We start from the raw sequence: 19,983 nt of genomic DNA on the forward strand, positions 1-19,983 counted from the left end.
GTACTAGGTAGAGTTCAATTCCACTGAAGAAGATACATATCACTTTATAGTAGCAACCAGAAATGTAGATCTAATTGCATCTGTCTATTACTGATGTTTCTCAGTAAGGGTGTCTCCAAGGAGAAAACAACATACTAATCCAGTAGATGGAACAATATTTTTATTTCTACAGGGAAAAGAGTGAGTGAGAAAGATAAACTCCAATGGTGTACATCAGCCCACAGACAGTGTGCCAGCTTCTCTCTTATCCACTTTCCCATCCCCGCCCTTTATCTTCCAACCCTCAACCATGACTGCTGACACAGAATAGTGAACTTTCAGGCATTGACATACCCTTAGAGAGGAAGAATATAAATGCTGGCCCATGAATTATTAAATATTTAAAAAGCTCAGGAAGATACCTGACCACTGGACTCAGAGAAAAGGACTTATGGAATCAAAGAAAGAATGATGTAATGGTTAATTTTCAATGTCAGCTTGTCTGGATTTAGAGTCTCCTTAAATATAAACCTCTGGGAATGTGTTGTGAGCATGTTTCCAGAGAAGTTTAATTGAGAGGGGAAGATCCACCCTAAATGGGAGTGACATCATTTCATGGGCTGAGATCCAGACAGAGTCAGAAGGGGAAAAATAAAGGTATTCTTTTTGATGATCAGGATTCATCTCTCCCTGACTCCTGATTGCAGAGATAACATGATAAACACTTGCTCTATACCCCTGCTGCCAGGCATTCTCCAGCATAACCAAACCATGAGTTAAAATGAATTCTTTCTCTGTACTTCTTATAGGCAGGACAAATTTTGAGTCAAAGTTTTGTCAGTGTGTTGGTGTCTTTATCCTTCCACCTAGAGTCCTGCCTGGCTACAGTAGGTGGTCACTTAATGCTCCATATAGCCTGCTGTTAGGAACCTCAGCTATAGTCACCCTCATAGACTCCCCAAAGATGTTGTAGAGACTGAGGGAATGGCCAACTAATAGCTGAACAAACTTAAGATCCACCCTATGGGCAAGAATCAATTTCTGACTCTATTAATAATACTCTGTTGTGCTTGCAGACAGGAGCTTAGCATAACTGTCCTCTGAGAGTCTCCACTGAGCAGCTGAGTGAAACAAATGCAGAGACTAACAGCCAAACATTAGAAAGAGCTCAGAATGTTTTGTGGAAGACTGGGGAAAAGATGGAGAAACCTGGAAGAGATAGGAACCCTACAGGAAAACCAACAGTGTCAACTTACCTAGAACCTTGAAGACTCCCAGAGACTGAACCACCAACCAAAGGGTTTACAGAAGCTGGACCTAGGCCCTATACATATATGCAGCAGATATGCATCTTGGTCTTCATAAGGTCACTCAACAACTGGGGTGGGGCTCTATTGCCTGCCTCTGGATCCTGTTCCCCTAACTGTCTTGGCTGGTGTCAGTAGGAGAGGATGTACCTAGTCCTACAGAGACTTGAGGTGTTACAGTGGGTTGGTGCTCAATGGAATTTCTCACCTTTCTCAAAGATGAAGTTGAGGGAAGGATAAAAGAGAAAGGACTGGAAGATAGTGGGTTGTGATTAGAATATAAAGTTAATTAATTAATTAATGGAAAATTAATTTTTCCTTTCATAGATTGTTTTTGTCATGGTAATAAGAAATGACTATAGCAAAAGGGATTCCCACTGCAGTCAGTATGATTGACACAGGTTGTCTGGTGTATTTATTACTTACTAGAGAAGGGTTTTAGACCCAAATTCCATTTCCATTCAACCAGTTGCAGATTCTGAAAATTCTCTTCAAATAAATAAATTTCCATTGCAAATTTTCAAATATAAAATTTTAATTAGTCATGTAAGTAAGTGAAGTTATCTAAATGAAATAGACATCTATTAAGGTCTTTAGTGGGTTAATGTGAATATTAACCAATTTCTAACTTTAAGCAATGTAGTTTTAAATAAACTTCTTAGACAACAAATAATATAGTAGATTTCTGTGTGAGCGAATAAACCAGCTCACCTACATCACCTATATATTCAGTGACATAAAGTTAAGTTACTTGAAGATTTCAGAGTGTGGATGAAAGTGTCATTATCTGACAAAGCTCCTTTAGGTACATGGCACGAAAAGCAAATTGTCCTCTTTTAAAAAGAATATTCAGCTTTTTTCTCCCATTGATGATGAATGGACACAGAAACTGCATCGAGCATGACACAGGTATCATTCTGGCTAAAGTACAAGTATTGTTGAAGTCTGAATTTATGTCTGTTACCTTCAATTTTCAAGTAATATTTCTTGTGATTACCTCTCTTGGAGACTAGACTTTCAACTTGTGAAAGATATTCATTATTTTATACAAAAAGTGGAACTATTCCAGCATACAGAAGTGTATAGTAAGTTGAATACTCATCCATTAGTTAAGATTGTTTTAGTAGGAACTTCAGAAACATACTAATCTAACATATAAGGTATCTATATATGACCCAGAAAAGTCAATTCCATAATCCCCATATACTGTAAAAGCTTATTTAAGCATAGTCTTACAAATGACATATGTCTTCATGAAACCAGATGCTTATATTTAGTGTTGGAACATAAAAATAAATGCAGACTGAAATAAATCATAATAGAGCAATCTTGCTTTTTTTATTAAGTCAGGAGTGGGGATAGGCAAAAAGGTTCAAATTCCTCTCACATTATTTGGGTACAATATTACATTGTAATAAGAGAAGGTTTCTAACCTATTGGTTGGCCTAATCTTTGGTACCATTTTACACACCTGTTAAGTCCTTAAAAGCTTGATTGGATTGAACACAAACACATTGCTATTTAGCTACTAAGAGTAAAATAAAATATCCCAGAAGACTTTCATTCATCCATTACTTTCCAAACACAGAAGTTATTTAATACAAGTATTCAGGATAGCAAGCAATGTAACAGAAACTGCCTTCAAATGAAGACCACAGTAGTGTTCAATGAAAAGCTGCATCAGTCATTTCACTGAAAGTGATTTAGAAAGTGATTATAAATATAGAATGTGCCATGTCCTGAAATGTACTTACATAAATTCCATTGTAAAAGGAAGCTGATCACTTCTTGAACTAGAAAGGAGAATTATGGGTGTAGTGTCATTATTCAACATGATATTATTTTAAAATAGACCAGCACAAAGACATTGTCTTATTGACCTTGAAATCAATTCTATGGTCAACATAAGCAAGCAAACATGACACAAATGAATTCAAAAGCAACTGTGCACATATGAGTCATGAGTTCATAGAAAAGAAATTTAAAAAAATACTAAAGACCTAAACTACCCACAGTCAAAGTGTCTGACACAGAAGTGTTTCTGTCTCAAAGATCTACAAGGCCAAAATTGGAGAAAAGACTGAAGGAAAGGTGGGCCAATGTCCAGTCTAACTGGAGATCTATCTCATGGGGGGACACCAATGTCTGACACTATTACTGATGCTATGGTATGCTTACAAACAGGAAGGAGCCTAGCATGGCTGTCCTCTGAAAGGTCTAACCAGCAGCTGACTGAGACAGACTGAGATACTTACACCCAAACATTAGACTGAAGTCTGGGGACCCCTATGGTTGAATTAGGGAAAGAATAAACGAAGCAGAAAGGAAGACAACCCCATAGGAAGACCAGAAGTCTCAACTAACCTGGAACACTGGGAGTGCCCAGACACTGAGCCACCAACCAGACAGCATACAAGAGTTGGTCTGAGCCCCCCATATATATAGCATAGGACTGCCTGGTCCAACCTCAGTGGGAAAAAATGTATGGGTCTAATCTTCCAGAGACTTGAGGCTCCAGGGAGTGGGGAAACTGAAGTTTGGAGATCTCCTCTTGAAGACAGGAGGGAGGAAGAATGGGATGAGAAACTGTGGGAGAGGGACAGTGGAGGGATGACTGGATTATAAATAAAGGCTATTCGTTCATAGATTTGTATTTACAGCACAAGATGGAAACATTTCTGAAAGGAACCATCACTATTACACTGACAAGACCATCTTCAATAGGGAAAAAAAACCACAAGAGTGCTGAGATGTTTCCTTTGTTCTCTCTCATTATAACTTGAACTCGAGAAGATAGGCTAGCAAGTTAGCTGTCCTTTTCTATGTTGACTTCACAGCAGACCTGCTCTAGAATGTCCTAGATTTGAGGCACTATAGTGCCTTACTTGCAGTAAGATTTGGACCTTCACAACTGTGGGAACAAATAAACACCTGATTTCTAAAGATGCTTTGGTAAGAAATAAGTGTATATGTAATATAGTTATAAAGAAAATATAATTAATTAAAATGCAAATAAAAGTATAGTATAATTAAGTTATGTATAATTATAATAAGTAAAGTTTTATATATATTACTGTCTAGAGAAGTAATAACTTATACATACATAATTGTGCTAGTGGAGTTCACTCAGTGGGTAATGCCCTTGCCACACAAGCATGAAGGTCTGACCAATATAAAGCCATGGTTGAATGCATATGTCTATAAATACAGTGCCCCTTACTTAGATAAGAAGCAGAAACAGAATACCTGATGACTTATGGTCCAGGTAGCCTGGTTTATACAGTAGTGAACTATAATGAGACCTAGTCTCAAATCAGGTAGAAGATAAGAAATGACAGTAGGTGTTGTCCTGTGATACCACATGATGTGTGCATTGGTATATTTATGCCTGACACTAATGAATACATATACACACATTGTACACACTCATTTGCATTCTTGTGCACATGCTACAAACACACACAAACACATATACAATACTACGAGAGGAGGGAGGAAAGGGGGCACAGAAAAGCACTAGCCATAGATACAGTTAAAGAAACAGATTCTAATAATGGTACAATATTTGTAATCATCATATTTTCTCGATTTCCAAAAGGCATTGAGCAAACAGGTAAGTATGAAATGTTCTTGTTTTATAATCAACTAACAGAGACCACTGGGACTCTCAGAGTCTGAACCACCAACCCAAAAGTATACATGAGCTGGACCTAGGCCCCCTGCACATATGTAGCTGATGTGTAGCTCAGTCTCCATGTGGATTCCCCAATAACTGGAGCAGGGTCTGTCTTTTGCATTCTCTCAGTGGATATACAAACCACACTTAGTTTTTGTTTTAAGCCTTACAGGATATATATATATATATATATATATATATATATATATATATATATATATATTACAAATATATTACATGTATGTTTTATGGGATTTGTGTGCGCTCCTTTTTCTTTGGCTACCTCTTTTTGTTGTTTGTTTGCATGTTTGTTGTTTTCTCTCTCTCTCTCATTCTCTCTCAGGTATCTTTTTATTTTTTAATAAAAAGAACAAAGAAAGAATATGAATTTGAGTGTGTGGGAATGTAGAGAGGACCTGGGAGGAGCTCTTGGTTTTCACTGTATAGATATTTAGATTAAAAATAAGATATTCTTGTTTATTGGATAGCTTCCAAAAACAGATACAGACAATTAACTCCAGGAAATATTACACTAGTGAGAAACAAATTAATTCTGACCATTTGATTTTGTTTATCTGGTGTATTTACTGTTCCATTTTGATTCCTAATTCTCTGATATAGGAGAATTAGAGGAAAGCAGATGTAGCTGTAAAAATAACCTACATGGGGGGGTGGGGAATCGTGTCATTCCTTCCAGGAGGTAAGAGAACAAAAGGAAAAAGAAGAATGTGTGTAATGTAAGTCCAACATATTAAAAATGAAGACCATCTTCATAATGTATATTCTCTAAAAAAATTGTCATGCCTCTTCTTTGTGCTTTATAGTTTGTTTTTTCAAACATTAATATAATCCACAACTTCCCCATGGAGGAGACTGTTGAAACATCCAAGGAGATGTAGAAAGCATTCCTGGTCTCATTTAGTATTCATGCAAAGAACCCGAAGATATCACATCCAATGATCCTGAACACCAAATTGGTGTATTAACGTTTGCCAGAGTAAAGACTGAGTGATGGAAGGACCCACAGACTGGAACAGCTACACAGTCAGCAACAGGAACAGAGATAAGGAGTCTTATGCACTTTCTTTAGAATAGAAAGATTAACAAAACAAGCATGGGTAGCTGCTAAAATGTGTTCTTTGTTTTAAGTTAATTTAACTGCAGGCATGTGTATGGAGAAGAAACATACCTGTTCAGAACTCAGAACATTAAAACCCAAAATTGTTCCAGATATATCTATTTTTAAAAGATTATTTTCTCTAACCCAGAATTGTATATTAAAGCTATGCCCATATAATTACTTGTATACCTAAAATCAACTTATCTGTATTATTATTATTATTATGATTCATTTCTAGTATGCCCCAACTATAGTGATGACACATAGGGTACTAATTCAGGTATAATACAAAGTTGTATTATTGGAGGTCTGGAATTACATTTTATTTACTTACTTATTGGTTGATGTTTTGATTGATTTTGGGGATAGAGTCTCATAGCCTGGCCTGGAAGTTTTTATCTTGATGTCTATACCTTTTTGTGCTAGATTACAGTGTTTTCCATTAGGCTGAGCCTGGAATTGTATTTTAACCTTTGAACTTTGTCTACTCTTTCCTAAAACTGGGCCCAAAACCTCTTGTCTTTGTCCCCAGAATATGTCACAAGTTTGTCCTTACCATTTAAATCTTCTATGTAATGTTTAAAACTCTGTCCAAAATAAAACATGTTGGCTTTGCCATGGAAGAACGCACTACAAATATGATTATAGCAAGTGAAGCCTGGGCACAGACTTTATCAGCTGAACTTAGGTGTATATTTCACAGCAGTAACCACCACTCTGTGCTCAGAGAGAGAGAGAGAGAGAGAGAGAGAGAGAGAGAGAGAGAGAGAGAGAGAGACAGAGAGACAGAGAGACAGAGAGATGAAATGAAGGAGAGACAGAGACAGAGAGACAGAGAGATGAAATGAAGGAGAGAGAGAGAGAGAGAGAGAGAGAGAGAGAGAGAGAGAGAGAGAGAGAGAGAGAGAGAGAGAAGGAGGGAGGGAGGGAGAGAATAAGAAAAGCCAACTGGGTATACAGTGGAGCTGAAGCAGAAGACACTTGCCAAGAATCTGGGTTTTGAGGGACTGAGTTTGGGCAGTGATTTCTCTGTATCTTTTTCTCTCTCCTTGCCTGATACATCCAGGTCTCATTTATCCACACTCTTCCATTGATGGTCTCTGTCTTGGGTTAATCCTATAATCCAGACAAGTATTTTATGACTGGTCATCATTGGGCTTTGGCTTTTTGATGTTTGAATGTTATGTGTTTTCTGATTTCTGTTTTAATGGCTGGCTTTTGCCCTGTGTAACCCAATATGATGTTTGACCTTCACCCTTCTCTTTGTTCCTTGTTGCTAGGGACTGTCTTCTAATGAAAATTTGAATACCATGTATAGTATACTTCAAACAAGAGAAAACTTTAGTTTAAAAATTATATCCCTAATTTATAGAAGTATCATAATTATATTGTCAACCAGTAATATTTAAATTAAAATAAGTATTAAATATGACATTAACTTTACCCTTTGAGAATATACAGTGAATATATAATTAAGCCTTCATATTATGGTTAAGATTTATATTCAACTATATGTATATTTCAAAGTTTCAATACTGCTACTATTGGGAAAGTATAAGACACCAGGAAGTTGTATTAATTATATCTAAAAAATTCTTTACAGACACACTTAATTATATCATATTTTAACACAGCTGTACAAGTAAAAGTTTAGCTCTGTAAAAATGTAGAAGAGGGTAAATTGGCTCCAAATTTCCAGTTCTTTCTATTTGTATTAATTATATCTAAAAAATTCTTTACAGACACACTTAATTATATCATATTATAATATGCATTTTACATGTACAAATCAATATGTAATCTATGTAAAGGTGTAATAATATAAGCATGCAGTAAGTGGATCTGTGACCATCTATGAGTATCTTAGGTGAGCATGTACTCTGTAAAGCTTATGATAATTATTCTTTACCTTAGCTTCTCTCACAAGATGTACATGAAAAACCAATTTATTTTTCTAGTGAAAAATAAAACTTTTCATAAAGTACTTGGAATGATGTAATTCATCAGGACTTTAGAAAATACTTAAATATGAAAAACAATTTTTTTAAAAAAAATGTTGAAACAAAGAAACAAGTGATCAGTCAAACTGTAGAGGAAGTTATGAACAATAGAAAGTAAGAACTGGAAATTTGGAGCCAATTTACCCTCTTTTACATTTTTACAGAGTTAATCTTTTACTCATACAGCTGTATTAAAAAATTATTTATCTGTTTGTACCAAAACAAACACGTTTGGGAGTGTGTACCAAGACATAAATGTATCAGTCAGAAAACAGTTTGCATGAGTTGGTTGTATCCTTACACCATTGGACCAACTTCAGGTCATCAGAAGCATGGTGACGCACTGGCCCATCTCACCACCTCTTAGACATTTTGTTTTTAAATTCAGCCTTCATTTTATTCATCTGCCAGTATGTTTATCAGAGGTTGTATCACTCTTTTGGCACAATTAAAGTAGAATTTGGAGCACCTTAGCTTGATAGCCCTGAAAATTTTATGTCTGAGTGAATTATCAAAGAGAAGAAACCACAACTCATAGTGGCCTTATTTGTGATAGCCAGAAGCTGAAAACAATCCAGATGTCACACAAATGACGAATAGGTGCAGAAAATGTGGTTTATTCACACAATGGAATACTATTCAGCTATTAAGAACAAGGACATCCTGAGTTTTTCAGGCAAATGGATGGTACTAGAAAATATCCTGAGTGAGGTAACTCAGACCCAAGAAGACATGCATGCTATGTACTCACTAATATATAGACATTAGCCAAAAAAAAAAAAAAGTTAAAGAATACCTAGGGTACAATACACATAACTCAAGAGGGTTAACAAGCAGAAGGGCCCAAGTGAGGATGCCCCAATCCCTCTCGGGAAGGAGAAAAAATAATCACAGAGGGCAGAGGGGGGGACCTGGGTGGGAAAGGGCAGGGGATTAAAAAGGAACCTGATCAGGTATTGGGGGTGGGAAGACAAGAGAGAAGCCCTGCGGGCCAGCATAATGAATGAAAACATGCAACCTTAAGGATGGGAGGGAGAGCTCTAAAATGTACAAGAGACTAGGGAGGTGAGAGACTCTCAGGACTCAAAGGGAAAGAGCTTTGAAATGCTCAACAGTAAGGAGAGGAAACTCAGATTCCACCTCCAGTAGAAAGACCGAGTATCAAGTCCATTCCCACAGTCAAAAACTCTGACCCAGAACTGGTTCTGTCTAAAAGAACTGCAGGGAAAAAAATGGAGAAAAGACTGAGGGAAAAGAGGTCCAGGGACAGGCCCAACTTGGGATCCATCTCAAGGGGAAGCTCCAAGGCCTGACACTACTACTGATGCAAAGAGGTGCTTACAGCCAGGAGCCTAGCATGGCTGTCCTCTGAGAGACCCAACAAGCAACTGACTGAGACAAACTTACACCCAACCATTGGACAGAAGTCAAGGACCCCTGTGGTTGAATTAGGGAAGGCTGGAAGAAGCTGAGGAGGAGGGTGACCCCATAGAAAGATCAGCTGGCTCAACTAAGTGGAGCACTGAGATCTTTCAGACACTGAGTCTTGCTACATACGTGAGCTGATCTGAGACCCCAGACACATATCTAGCAGAAGACTGACTGGTGTCGCCTCATTGTGACAATTGCCTAACCCTGAGAGACTTGAGGCCCTAGAGAGTGGGAGGCCTGCATGGGGGGACCCCGGTTGGAGACAGAGGGAGGAGGAATGGGATGAAGAACTGTGTGAGTGGGCCCTGGAGAAGGGTAACAACAGGACTGTAAAATATAAAATTAATAATAAAAAAATTACAAAAAGAAGCCATGAGATCAAAAACACATAAATGAATATTCATTGCAGTGATTAAGCCAAATTATATGAATCAGATAAAATAAAGTGTTCTCACTCATGGTTCAAGGTTAAATATGAACAACGTTTTTATCTTTGGAGGTTCTTCTCCCATAAAAAGAATATGGAACTTAATTTATGGTGTCCTACAAATACAAATTCTATTTGTAAAATGAAGGAATGATTTTGGGAAAACATGAAGTCCTGCAGTTACTCTTCAACCACTAGATGGCGCCCAGGCATCTACGGCAAACTCAGCATATGTCCATAGGCTATTTGATCATTGAAGGAAACATGTAAGATAAATAAAAACTGAAAACGAGGGATGTGCAGATGTGTGCTAGACTGACATATCGTAAAAGACTTTACATTACTTAAAATTCATCATACCTTATTCTCATAAAGGTCCTCTTTCCTGAACACAGATGTTCCTTCACACAAAGCCATAGATCTTGCTTTTGTTCCCTGTTCTCCACATCCGACTCCTTCTAAAAGCCCCTCTATTGTATTCAGTAATTTCTTTTAAGCCATTATAGGTTCATTGCTTACACTTTGATGAGCTCACTTTTCAAATGAGACATTCCTTTTGGACATGATGACATATACCAATTACATGTAGGTATGGAGATTTCACTAGAAAGTGTGGCTGTCTTTCCTATGACAAAACCCTCAGATCACCCTGAAGAATGCATATGCCTTCTAATATAGAAGAGGCTGATCTGAAAAAAAAACATATGCTGCATATTTTGTTGTACGTTTAGACTTCTGGAAATAAAGCAATCATAGTAGGAGACCTCCTGTGCACAATATAAACATAGTAAGAGCTAGGAAGACAGGGGTTTACTGCCTTCTGCCATCAGTAACTAAACTGGTCACACCTCTGGCATTTATCTTGGAAATGATTAAAAACTAGAGACTAGAGAAAAGTAAGTAAACTTTTATAAGCTGAAGGAGAGTTTGAAACTCCCCAAATTAAAAAACTAAAAGTGGCAATTGTAGTCTCAGTATAAATGGTTTATTTCCTTTTGATCATGGCTGAAAATTTATGACAAACAGTATTTATAGATTTTAGACAGAGAGACTATGCACTATTTCCTGAGAACACAGGCCAGGATCTAAATTTATAGACGAGAGCAATTATCATTTTTTTGATATGCATAAGAACTTCCGTCTGTGTTCTCTTCTTGATATTTGTGAAAGAAAAGTTAGTTATGCACTTAGGAAATTTCTACATTTTCTCTTTCACATTTATTGAAGGGAAAGATAAAAATTTTAATCCTTCAGACAAAATGGAGGATCTTCAAATAAGAAAATTATATCTGCCTCTAGGGGTAGTGCAACCTAAACACAGAAAGAAAGATGGGACAGAGACTGAGACAGAGAAAGAGACAGAAAAACAAAGAAGATATTAATGACTGTGTTTGGCATGAGGCTCAGACCGATTTCTGGAGAGCCTACCTACTGTCATCCACCAATTAAGAGTATCCACGTACCTTTATAAACAATATGCAGTTAAGATAGGCTGGAGTGTAATGAAGAAAGTGATTAGAGGAAGGACTACTATAACTCATGTTACAGGAAACATAAATGGCAAAAGAAGTTGGGGAGATTTTCAGTGAGGTTTCCATGTGACAAGGAGAAGCTGATTTGTTTGTACCAAAGTCCTAGGAAAAGATCTCCTCCACACACACAGAATTATGGAACAGAATAATACTCTATTGAATGAGCATACAAGGATAAATTAGAGTTCCAACTCTGGAGATTTCCCCAGAAATATTGTGCTAAATGGAGTATGCAGAGATATCCTTTGAAAATTTACATTAGAGAGCTTCATTTTTTCATTTTACAATAGTCAATTAAATTTCCTTTCAAAAAGTCTAGTTTTCTTACCCTGTGTCCATCTGTGTATGTGTTGTATTTGTGTGCAATAATACATGCTTATGAGTGTGAGTTGTGCACACTTATGAGACAGCCACATCAAGGTACCAGGGGACCGACCTCCTTTATCACTGTCCCCCTTATTTTCAGGAGTAAGAACCTGTCACTGAGCAGGAAGCTTGCAGTTTTGCCTAGGCTGGCTGTTCCAAGAGCTCTTGTGATTCTTCTATTTGTGCTTTCAATCATAAAATTCATAAAATTCAGTCATGTACAACTGTGGCTAGTTTGTTAAGTGGGTGCTCCAGATTTGAACTGTTGGTGAGAACAAATTATTTAAACTTTAAAAAGATCTGGAAAGAAAGATGAGGAATTTTTTTCTTATGAATAGTGTTCCTGAAGTACATGACAAGCATAAGGAGATTTGTCAAACAGTAAGCATTTGCTTGATGAGAAAGAAAAAGTTGCAATCGTTTCCATATGATCAGAGGGGAATGGCTTAGGCTACCTAGTACAGTTTTTATACAGCTAATTTTATTGAAACTTTAGGTGCCATTCATTGACATAGTAATATTGCATGTGCTCACTCATTATCATATTTACTGCTATACACTTCGGTAATGCTTTTCTCATTTTCTGAAAAGGAGTAAAGGAAGAATCAAGATCATAGTTTAGGAAGTGATAGATTAAGAATAGAAACCTTTCTCTACTAATTCTGGGAGGCCAAGGGACTTCCATACCCTGTGTTCTTCTCTCTTTTTCCCTTTAGATCTGTAGCTATGTGTAATTAACAAATCAGCACTGTGCTTCAGGTAAGAGGACTGACATTGTATTCTGATAATATAGACAAACAAAAAGGGGGAAACATTAACTGTGCTTTAGGGTATTGGGATGGTTACCTGCTTTGGTATGACAAATATCTGAGATAACCTAAAGGGAAGGATAATAACACTGGAGAGGAAGGATTTATTTGGCTCATGGTTTTATCAAGGTTAATTGGCTTTGTGACTGAGATGAGACAGTAGTTCTGCCTGCTAATACTTAATTCATGGTGACGTTGCAAGTGCCTTAGCACATTGGTTAAGTTACTGCCTTTATGGTCCAGTAACCAATCTGACTACATTGAGCAGCTAGGAGGAAATCTTTCACAGTTACCTTTGTGAGGTGGATCTCGTAAAGGCATACCATTTTTTTTTAATCCAGATTATAAAGTGATATAGAATGTTTTTTTATGTGTTTCTGACCTGCTAATTTTTTTTTTACATTGCATTATTCACATTGGAGTCAGCAATAAAAACTGAATTATCTCAAAATGTTTTAGCATGTAGTATCCCATGCCAGCCCATTTTAACATTATAAAAATAGAATCTTGAACATATGATGAATGGTGTGCCTCTCATATGGAGCCACTGTAAATGTTGGATAACATTATCTTTGCAGGATGAGGAAAAGCTTGAGCAATCTTCCTGTTTTCAGAAATGCGAATTTATATTAGTGAAATTCCAACTCTCTATCTCATCCCAGCTGCTACTATTTTATTACTTTTTATTATAAAATATAGATGGTGACTTATAATTCAACATAAGCATATAGAAAACAATATTTCAGAAATCATTTATACTTTAAAGATCTCAGTTACTAGGAAATTTTTAGTATTTTTATATCAACCATTTTCTTTCAAAGTCTGACATTTGAACTATTTGGATGTCTCTAGAATTCTTCTATTCTGCTTAAAAGCCACACAATATTTCTCCCTGAGAAAATTCATGCCTGCACTATATACTATACACTGCACAATGTCATATACAATTAATACAGAATGATATTAATTTTAGTTGCTAATACAGTAATTAATAGGGAAAGAGTAAACTGGCAAGAAGATCTTAAGAGTGGTTGTTACTAGGACTTTAAATAATATCTGCTCTTACTCAAAATTAAATGTATGTGGCAAGGTTTACCAGAAGGAGTTATCAAAGTGAAAATACATTTAACTTTATATGTAAATATAAAGATATTTAAAGCTCTACATTTTAGATTCCCATTTTCTGGTAGATGTTACAAAGTAAATATTAGTATCTTAAATTATAATACTTGTCAGACATAAGAACGTTATGTGGACGTGGTCTTTGTGTTATGTTTTTAAATATTTTTCTGTTTAATTTGAGATCTCTCTGGTAATAGAAACTCGTTACAAACATTAATTAAAAAAAAAGCTTATAGTCCAAACATATAATCAGAAAACTGAGCTGCACTCCACTATACCCTAATATCCTGCACTAATGTGATGACACAGATGACAAAACTTAACAAGCTCCGTGATATTTATTTCAGAGCACCACTTTGTAGCCTGAAACTGATACTTGTTGCAGCAGGTGTCCAAACTCAACAAACAGTCCACATCCAAAGGAAAATGCAAATTACACTCTGGAACTCTGCAGAGACAACAGCTCCATTCCTTCCACTAAACAGCCTTCATATTCGCTGCTCAGTCACAACGACCACTGATGTCCTAAGTGAATGCAGAAGATTCCCTTACTGACCTAAGAACCATCGGAGTGCATTTCCTAAGCAAGAATTAAAATAAAACCTGCCATTTTGTAACCAAAACAAACATCTTTTGGTGACCCTTTATCATGTTATCAAGGGACTCAGGGCCTCTGTGGCACTTTTGAACTTGGTAAAAAAAAATTTCAATGTATTTGGCCTGTTGATGTTAAATACAGCCCTGACAAGTGCTAATGTATACTCTCTGGATTACTTGATACTCTGTACTGAGAGGAACTGCTGAAACCAAAATATAAAAAGACATTTCTGTTGTGGCTTCAAACATTTATAACAAAAATGATCAAAGAAAGTCAGAATATGTAATATGCTTGGCAAAGTATGGATTACATAATGTTAAAATAACTAATTTTATTTTATAATAACTTTCATATTCCATCAGTGCTTCTCAAGTTGACTGCAAACAATATCTGAAGAATGATAATTTGTTCTGGTCATTCACTGTGCAGAATTTTCAAATTCCCATTGTATTTATTAATAAAATGTTTTCTACGGTAATGTTAATATTTAGATTGGGCTTATATTTTAAATTTAACAACAGATTGTTACTAATTATAGTGAGCAAAATAAACTTGCAGGAAACAAATTGCCAGGTAAAGGAGAAAAGTTTCTACAAGCCAAAGGGATTTCAACTACACTTTCTTCCTAGCTCTTACAACAGAAGGGCCACAAACATCTATGCTTTCCTATCTTTCATATGTAAATAATTATCAGCAAATGACATTTTCAAACCACAAAGAGAAGTAGGTGAAGGAATTAAAGAAGAATGAGCACAGCTAATTTGAAACTCCCAGCATCATTTGGCAATGACAATTTTAAATCATTCTCAAGTCTTTAACAATGACAGAAAATGGCCAAAAATCACTTACACAGTTACTGAGTCATTTTTGAGGAATATTCACATGTTATCTTATTTATTTATAATCACCATGAAGTGTTTTCACATAGTTATATCTTTGTAGTGTTAAGAAATCATCACCTCATTTTATTCTTTTATGATTATCAAGTGACTGAACCCTGGGTCATTAGAAACTTAACAATCTGTTGCAACTTCAATGTCTTGCTTTCCCCCAGGGCAAAGGATTATTCTTCCATCATAATATGTTAGTTAATACCAAAGGCTTTGCCCGACTTCAAAGCAGAGATATTAAAGGCTCACTTTCCACTACAAGGCAGGTGTATTTTTATTAGCTTTCTCTTTCAAAATTGCTATGACTTCACTCGCAGATATCCCGCCAACAACCATTATTGAAAGCCGTAATATAATTGCTAAGTTACGTGCAATGTCTGAAGCTAAAAAACAATGTCACTTGCAGCCCTCAACGACTGACTAAAAGTAAGTGTTCCATCATTAAAGCTGAATTACAACACACAGTGCTGTGTTTCCCATGTGCTACATTTGAAACAATAGGAGTGCCAAACCTGCCTCTAAATTCACAGATTCTTATATGTATTCAGATTTGCAAAAAGTAAGAAATGACATACACCAGAATTAGATCTCTGTTTAGATTTAAGTAGAGGAAGTGCTGCTAGCTTTCTGCTGTAATTCTGAACAGGCAGCCACACCTTCTTATCACTTTGGAAGGCATGTCCTGTGACTGCTTCCGATTAGGAGAAATCAACAAATACAAAGTATCCTAGTTTTAAAACTCGTTTTGTGGTGAAATGATGACCCAGATTTTCAGTGAGTTCAGATTGGATTTCTTGTCTTTGACAGAATGGAATGTGGAATCTATGCACTCAGATATTGTTAAGGTTTAAGAAGATTGTTTTGGAAGTGCATGAAAATACAATAAGATATTCATTCATGCTGATCAAAGGACATATTGGCAGCACATTTGTTCTACTCCCCATTTCTCCTAATGAGGTTCCACTCATTTTGTTATTTAGTGATCTAAGTGGAAATATTCCTTCTGTCATCGTGGTATGCAAAGCTATTATAATTACTTTTTTAGAAAGGTCGACAACTTTTTTATTTGGCTTCAGTGATTTTACGGTGCCTAGATTCCACCGGAAAATATTTAGTCACTCGCTTACTTGGACAGAAATCCATCACCTGGAATAGAAATCATGGCAACTCTGCCAGCATCTTTGTGCAGACAGCCCTGAAAATATATACTGGGAAAAGGCTTTGCCAAACGACTTGTGTCTGGCCAGCACCACCTTTGAAATATTCTCTGCATACCAGTTAATGTTAAGATTTATTATAGCATGTATAAATATATTTTTGCATGTGTATCTACAATTTAGATAATACAGTAGCAACTCATTCTAGATGCATTACCTGTCTTTGTGGTTTTACTAGACAGGCATAATATTATGATTGCTTACCAAAAACAAATAGTTATCCTTAAGTTATTCTAAACAGATCAAATTTTTAAAAACACATAAAATAATTCAAATAATTTTAAAAATCCTTAGGGAAATTAGTATGATGTTTGAATATGTACCCATGTGAGAAACTGTATAACAATAAATGTAATAAATGCAAGTCTAGGGACCATTTCAAAATAGACAATAATCTTAATGTTGTTGTCTGCTTCAGGAAGTTAAATCAACTACTATTCTACCTATTTTAATTGTCCCTTGCATTCATGCCCAAGGTAGTCAATTCACAAGTAGAAAAAAGTTTCACAGACCACTCTTGAAGAGATTCACACTTTCAATTCCATAGTACAAATTATGACAGCAAAAGGAATTTATCAAACTCAACCAAGGCTGGCGCACTATGTTCTCACCACAGATATATGTCCACCCAGTTCTTTTCTTTATTTAGAAATTGTCTGTGCCAACCAAATCAAGACAGCCATGCTATTTTAAGGTTTATTTGTTTTCTTTAAATTTGGCGGACACTGTTCTTTCCTATAAAATCGGTTGACTCAATACGGAAAAAAAACATACACCATTAACTTTCAACATACCCACGTGTTATTCCTTAACTTGGAATCCTCAAACCAGTCCTAATGATTCATGTAGAAAGATGGATAGCAAATAAAATATTCGTGAAATTGTACCCCAAGATATTTACTTGGGATTAATTCAGTGTTCACTTAAATATATGATATTAACTAGATCAATCACATTCTTTGAATGTCAGGGTATGGGCTATTATTCATATCAAGTATTTAATTTTTGATTCTTGGTAGACTTTGCTACATACATTAAGTTGTTGAGTAAACTGTGCTAATTTAAATTTATATATCACTTTTCAGTACGAGATTGTGAAATTATATGATTTTAAAGGAACTTATTAAATAATTGTTTATCAGATTCAACACATATTTTAAGAAATTAAGATGGCCTAGATTTTATTTACATCTTTAACTATAGAGTAAGATTTTCATAATATAGAAACAAAACCATTTGACACCTGGTCCTTTAAAGTTCATGAACTTCAGCATCTAAAAACATGTGTGAGATTGTCAAACATTCCGGGGCCCTCCCCAGGGGGACGCAAACATATGTAGCCATGAATATCATGGTGTCATATGCCAACAAGTTTCCTTGAAAGAAAATTACTGTGTCCTTTTATTGGGGCTTCAAAACATCACTTCACTAAATCTGTGCGATGTGGACCCAGGGCTTCTCAAGGAGAAAGTGTAACCGTGGACTTTCTGATGTTTGCATCAAGCGTGTTCACTCTTTCCAAATCCTTCCTTCTCAAAACAAATGGAACCAAATAATAATGCTGAAAGTATGCAAGAGAGGAGACCTTAAGCCAAAACTTATATTTCAATAGAGCAGATTTCATAAGTTATATAATTTATAGTATCAATCAGGGTAGGCAGAGAAGCAGACATCAGGGAGTGCTGCAGACATTTAGAGGTGACTGTTCATGAAACAGGGCTGTCTGGTGGCCTAGAACAGCTTAAGGAGATACTTGTTGAAATCCACTTACTCAGCCCCTCTTCTCAGTCTCATGCAGGATCTTCCCAGCTGAGCCAGTGATTTTGGAAAAAGAGAGTAGTGGAAAAGCTGATTAAAGCCACAACTACCTGCTACACATGTGCAGTGTTTCCCCAGAGAATAGCTTTTATGCTTGGGGTGTGGGGGGGGGGGCGGATGGGAGAGGCAATTACAACCTGCCTGCTCAGAGGCTTAATGCTTGATAGCCATACATTTGCAAAAAGCCACCAGCTGTAGCAGCAGGAGCCACTGCAGCAGCAGCAGCAGCAGCCCAAAGGGGCAAAATCTCTTTAACAGTCTTCCCCACCTGCCTTTGAGTGCAGCATGTCAGAGGCAGCAGAGTCATGCCAGCTGTTTCTTCCATCTACCACATTGGTGACCCCTTTGGCCATGGTCAGATAAATCACCCCACCTGAACCACACCTTTGCAACTTTGAATTGCAAGAGGAAGCTTAGCTGTACAAGGCAATTCAAGACTCTAAGGCAGATAATATAGAGAATCTTGTGTTATAATTAAGCAGTGAGTGGTTTGGTTGAAAGAACTATTTTAGGGGGAGAATTTTAAATGAAAAAGACTGCTTTTTGAAGTGCCTTAGAAATACTTTTGTATAGAGGGAGATTTGTTTTATTTTTATTTTATTTTTGTTACCATTCGGAGACAGATTATGACAGCAAGTTTACATTTCCCTAGTGATCTTTTTGACTGAGGTAAAACACATGTAATAAAATTAATCACTTTCAACATATAACTCTGTGACTTTTATACATTAATGTCTTGTGAGCACCTACTCTACTAAGTTCTCGGGTATTTTAATCACATTAAAATGAAAAGGTAACTTTCCATATGTTTCTCTGATTGACAAATATTGAATGAGGTAGTGAGCTGATGTGAACTATAGACAAGCGTTGGCCTCTATGTCTTTAGTAGGGCTTCAGCTCAGGAACCTGGAGGATTTTATGCTTACTAAGTCTTGAACAAAGTTGAAAGCAAATTAGTAAAATATAGATATACTTCCTAAAGATATGTACTTTTTAAAAAACAACCTTTACAAACCATTATCAATGAAAGTACCATAGAAGTTGCTACATAAAAAAATTTCTGATACTCAGCTAACAGCAAATATCTAAATTTGTAGCTTTAAATTACAGGACACCAGCCAGGCAGTGGTGGCACACGCCTTTAATCTCAGCACTTGGGAGGCAGAGACAGGTGGATTTCTGAGTTTGAGGCCAGCCTGGTCTACAGAGTGAGCTCCAGGACAGCCAAGGCTACACAGAGAAACCCTGTCTTGAAAACCAACCAAACAAGCAAACAAAAAATTTACAGGACACCAAAGAGAATGTGTCCAACATGAACATGAATGGAAACAAATTTCCTGAAGCCCAATAGTTTTTAAGACTTTAGGTTTTCTTTTTATATGTATTCAAGGTATTAGTTGCTTCTATACTGCCATTCCATAGGTAGGAGATAATGAGAGCCACAAGTAGATAAACTATTCATACAGCAGTTATGATGTTATTTAGAATTACTATTCATTGTGCATTACATCACAAATGCATGCTAGTATTTACACAATGTCTTAAAAACTTAAAAGCAAATTGTATTTATTTAATCATTAGTCATTTATTTATTCACTATTATTGTCCTCTGAATGTGACATAGATTTCAACGAACAGGCTTGATCCTCTTATACTTTAAAACAAAATTAGGCATGGTCATCTTCTAAACC

At 36.2% G+C, this 19,983-nt stretch overlaps 1 protein-coding gene across 5 annotated transcripts in view; it reads right to left on the reverse strand.

The window, feature by feature from the left end:
- The window catches only part of Agmo (alkylglycerol monooxygenase), a 379,192-nt gene that overhangs the window by 170,615 nt on the left and 188,594 nt on the right, over window positions 1-19,983 (reverse strand). The window contains exon 13 of one of the 5 annotated variants that reach the window (XM_076941967.1): window positions 3,041-3,079. The exons of the other annotated variants lie outside the window; for them this stretch is intronic. Coding sequence (XP_076798082.1) covers window positions 3,068-3,079 — 12 coding nt within the window. The 3' untranslated portion in view covers window positions 3,041-3,067. The remainder of the gene's footprint in view (window positions 1-3,040; window positions 3,080-19,983) is intronic. 5 annotated transcript variants of the gene reach the window in all.

The sequence above is a fragment of the Arvicanthis niloticus genome, chromosome 11, assembly GCF_011762505.2.
Source record: "Arvicanthis niloticus isolate mArvNil1 chromosome 11, mArvNil1.pat.X, whole genome shotgun sequence".
In the NCBI taxonomy this organism is placed as follows: domain Eukaryota; kingdom Metazoa; phylum Chordata; class Mammalia; order Rodentia; family Muridae; genus Arvicanthis; species Arvicanthis niloticus.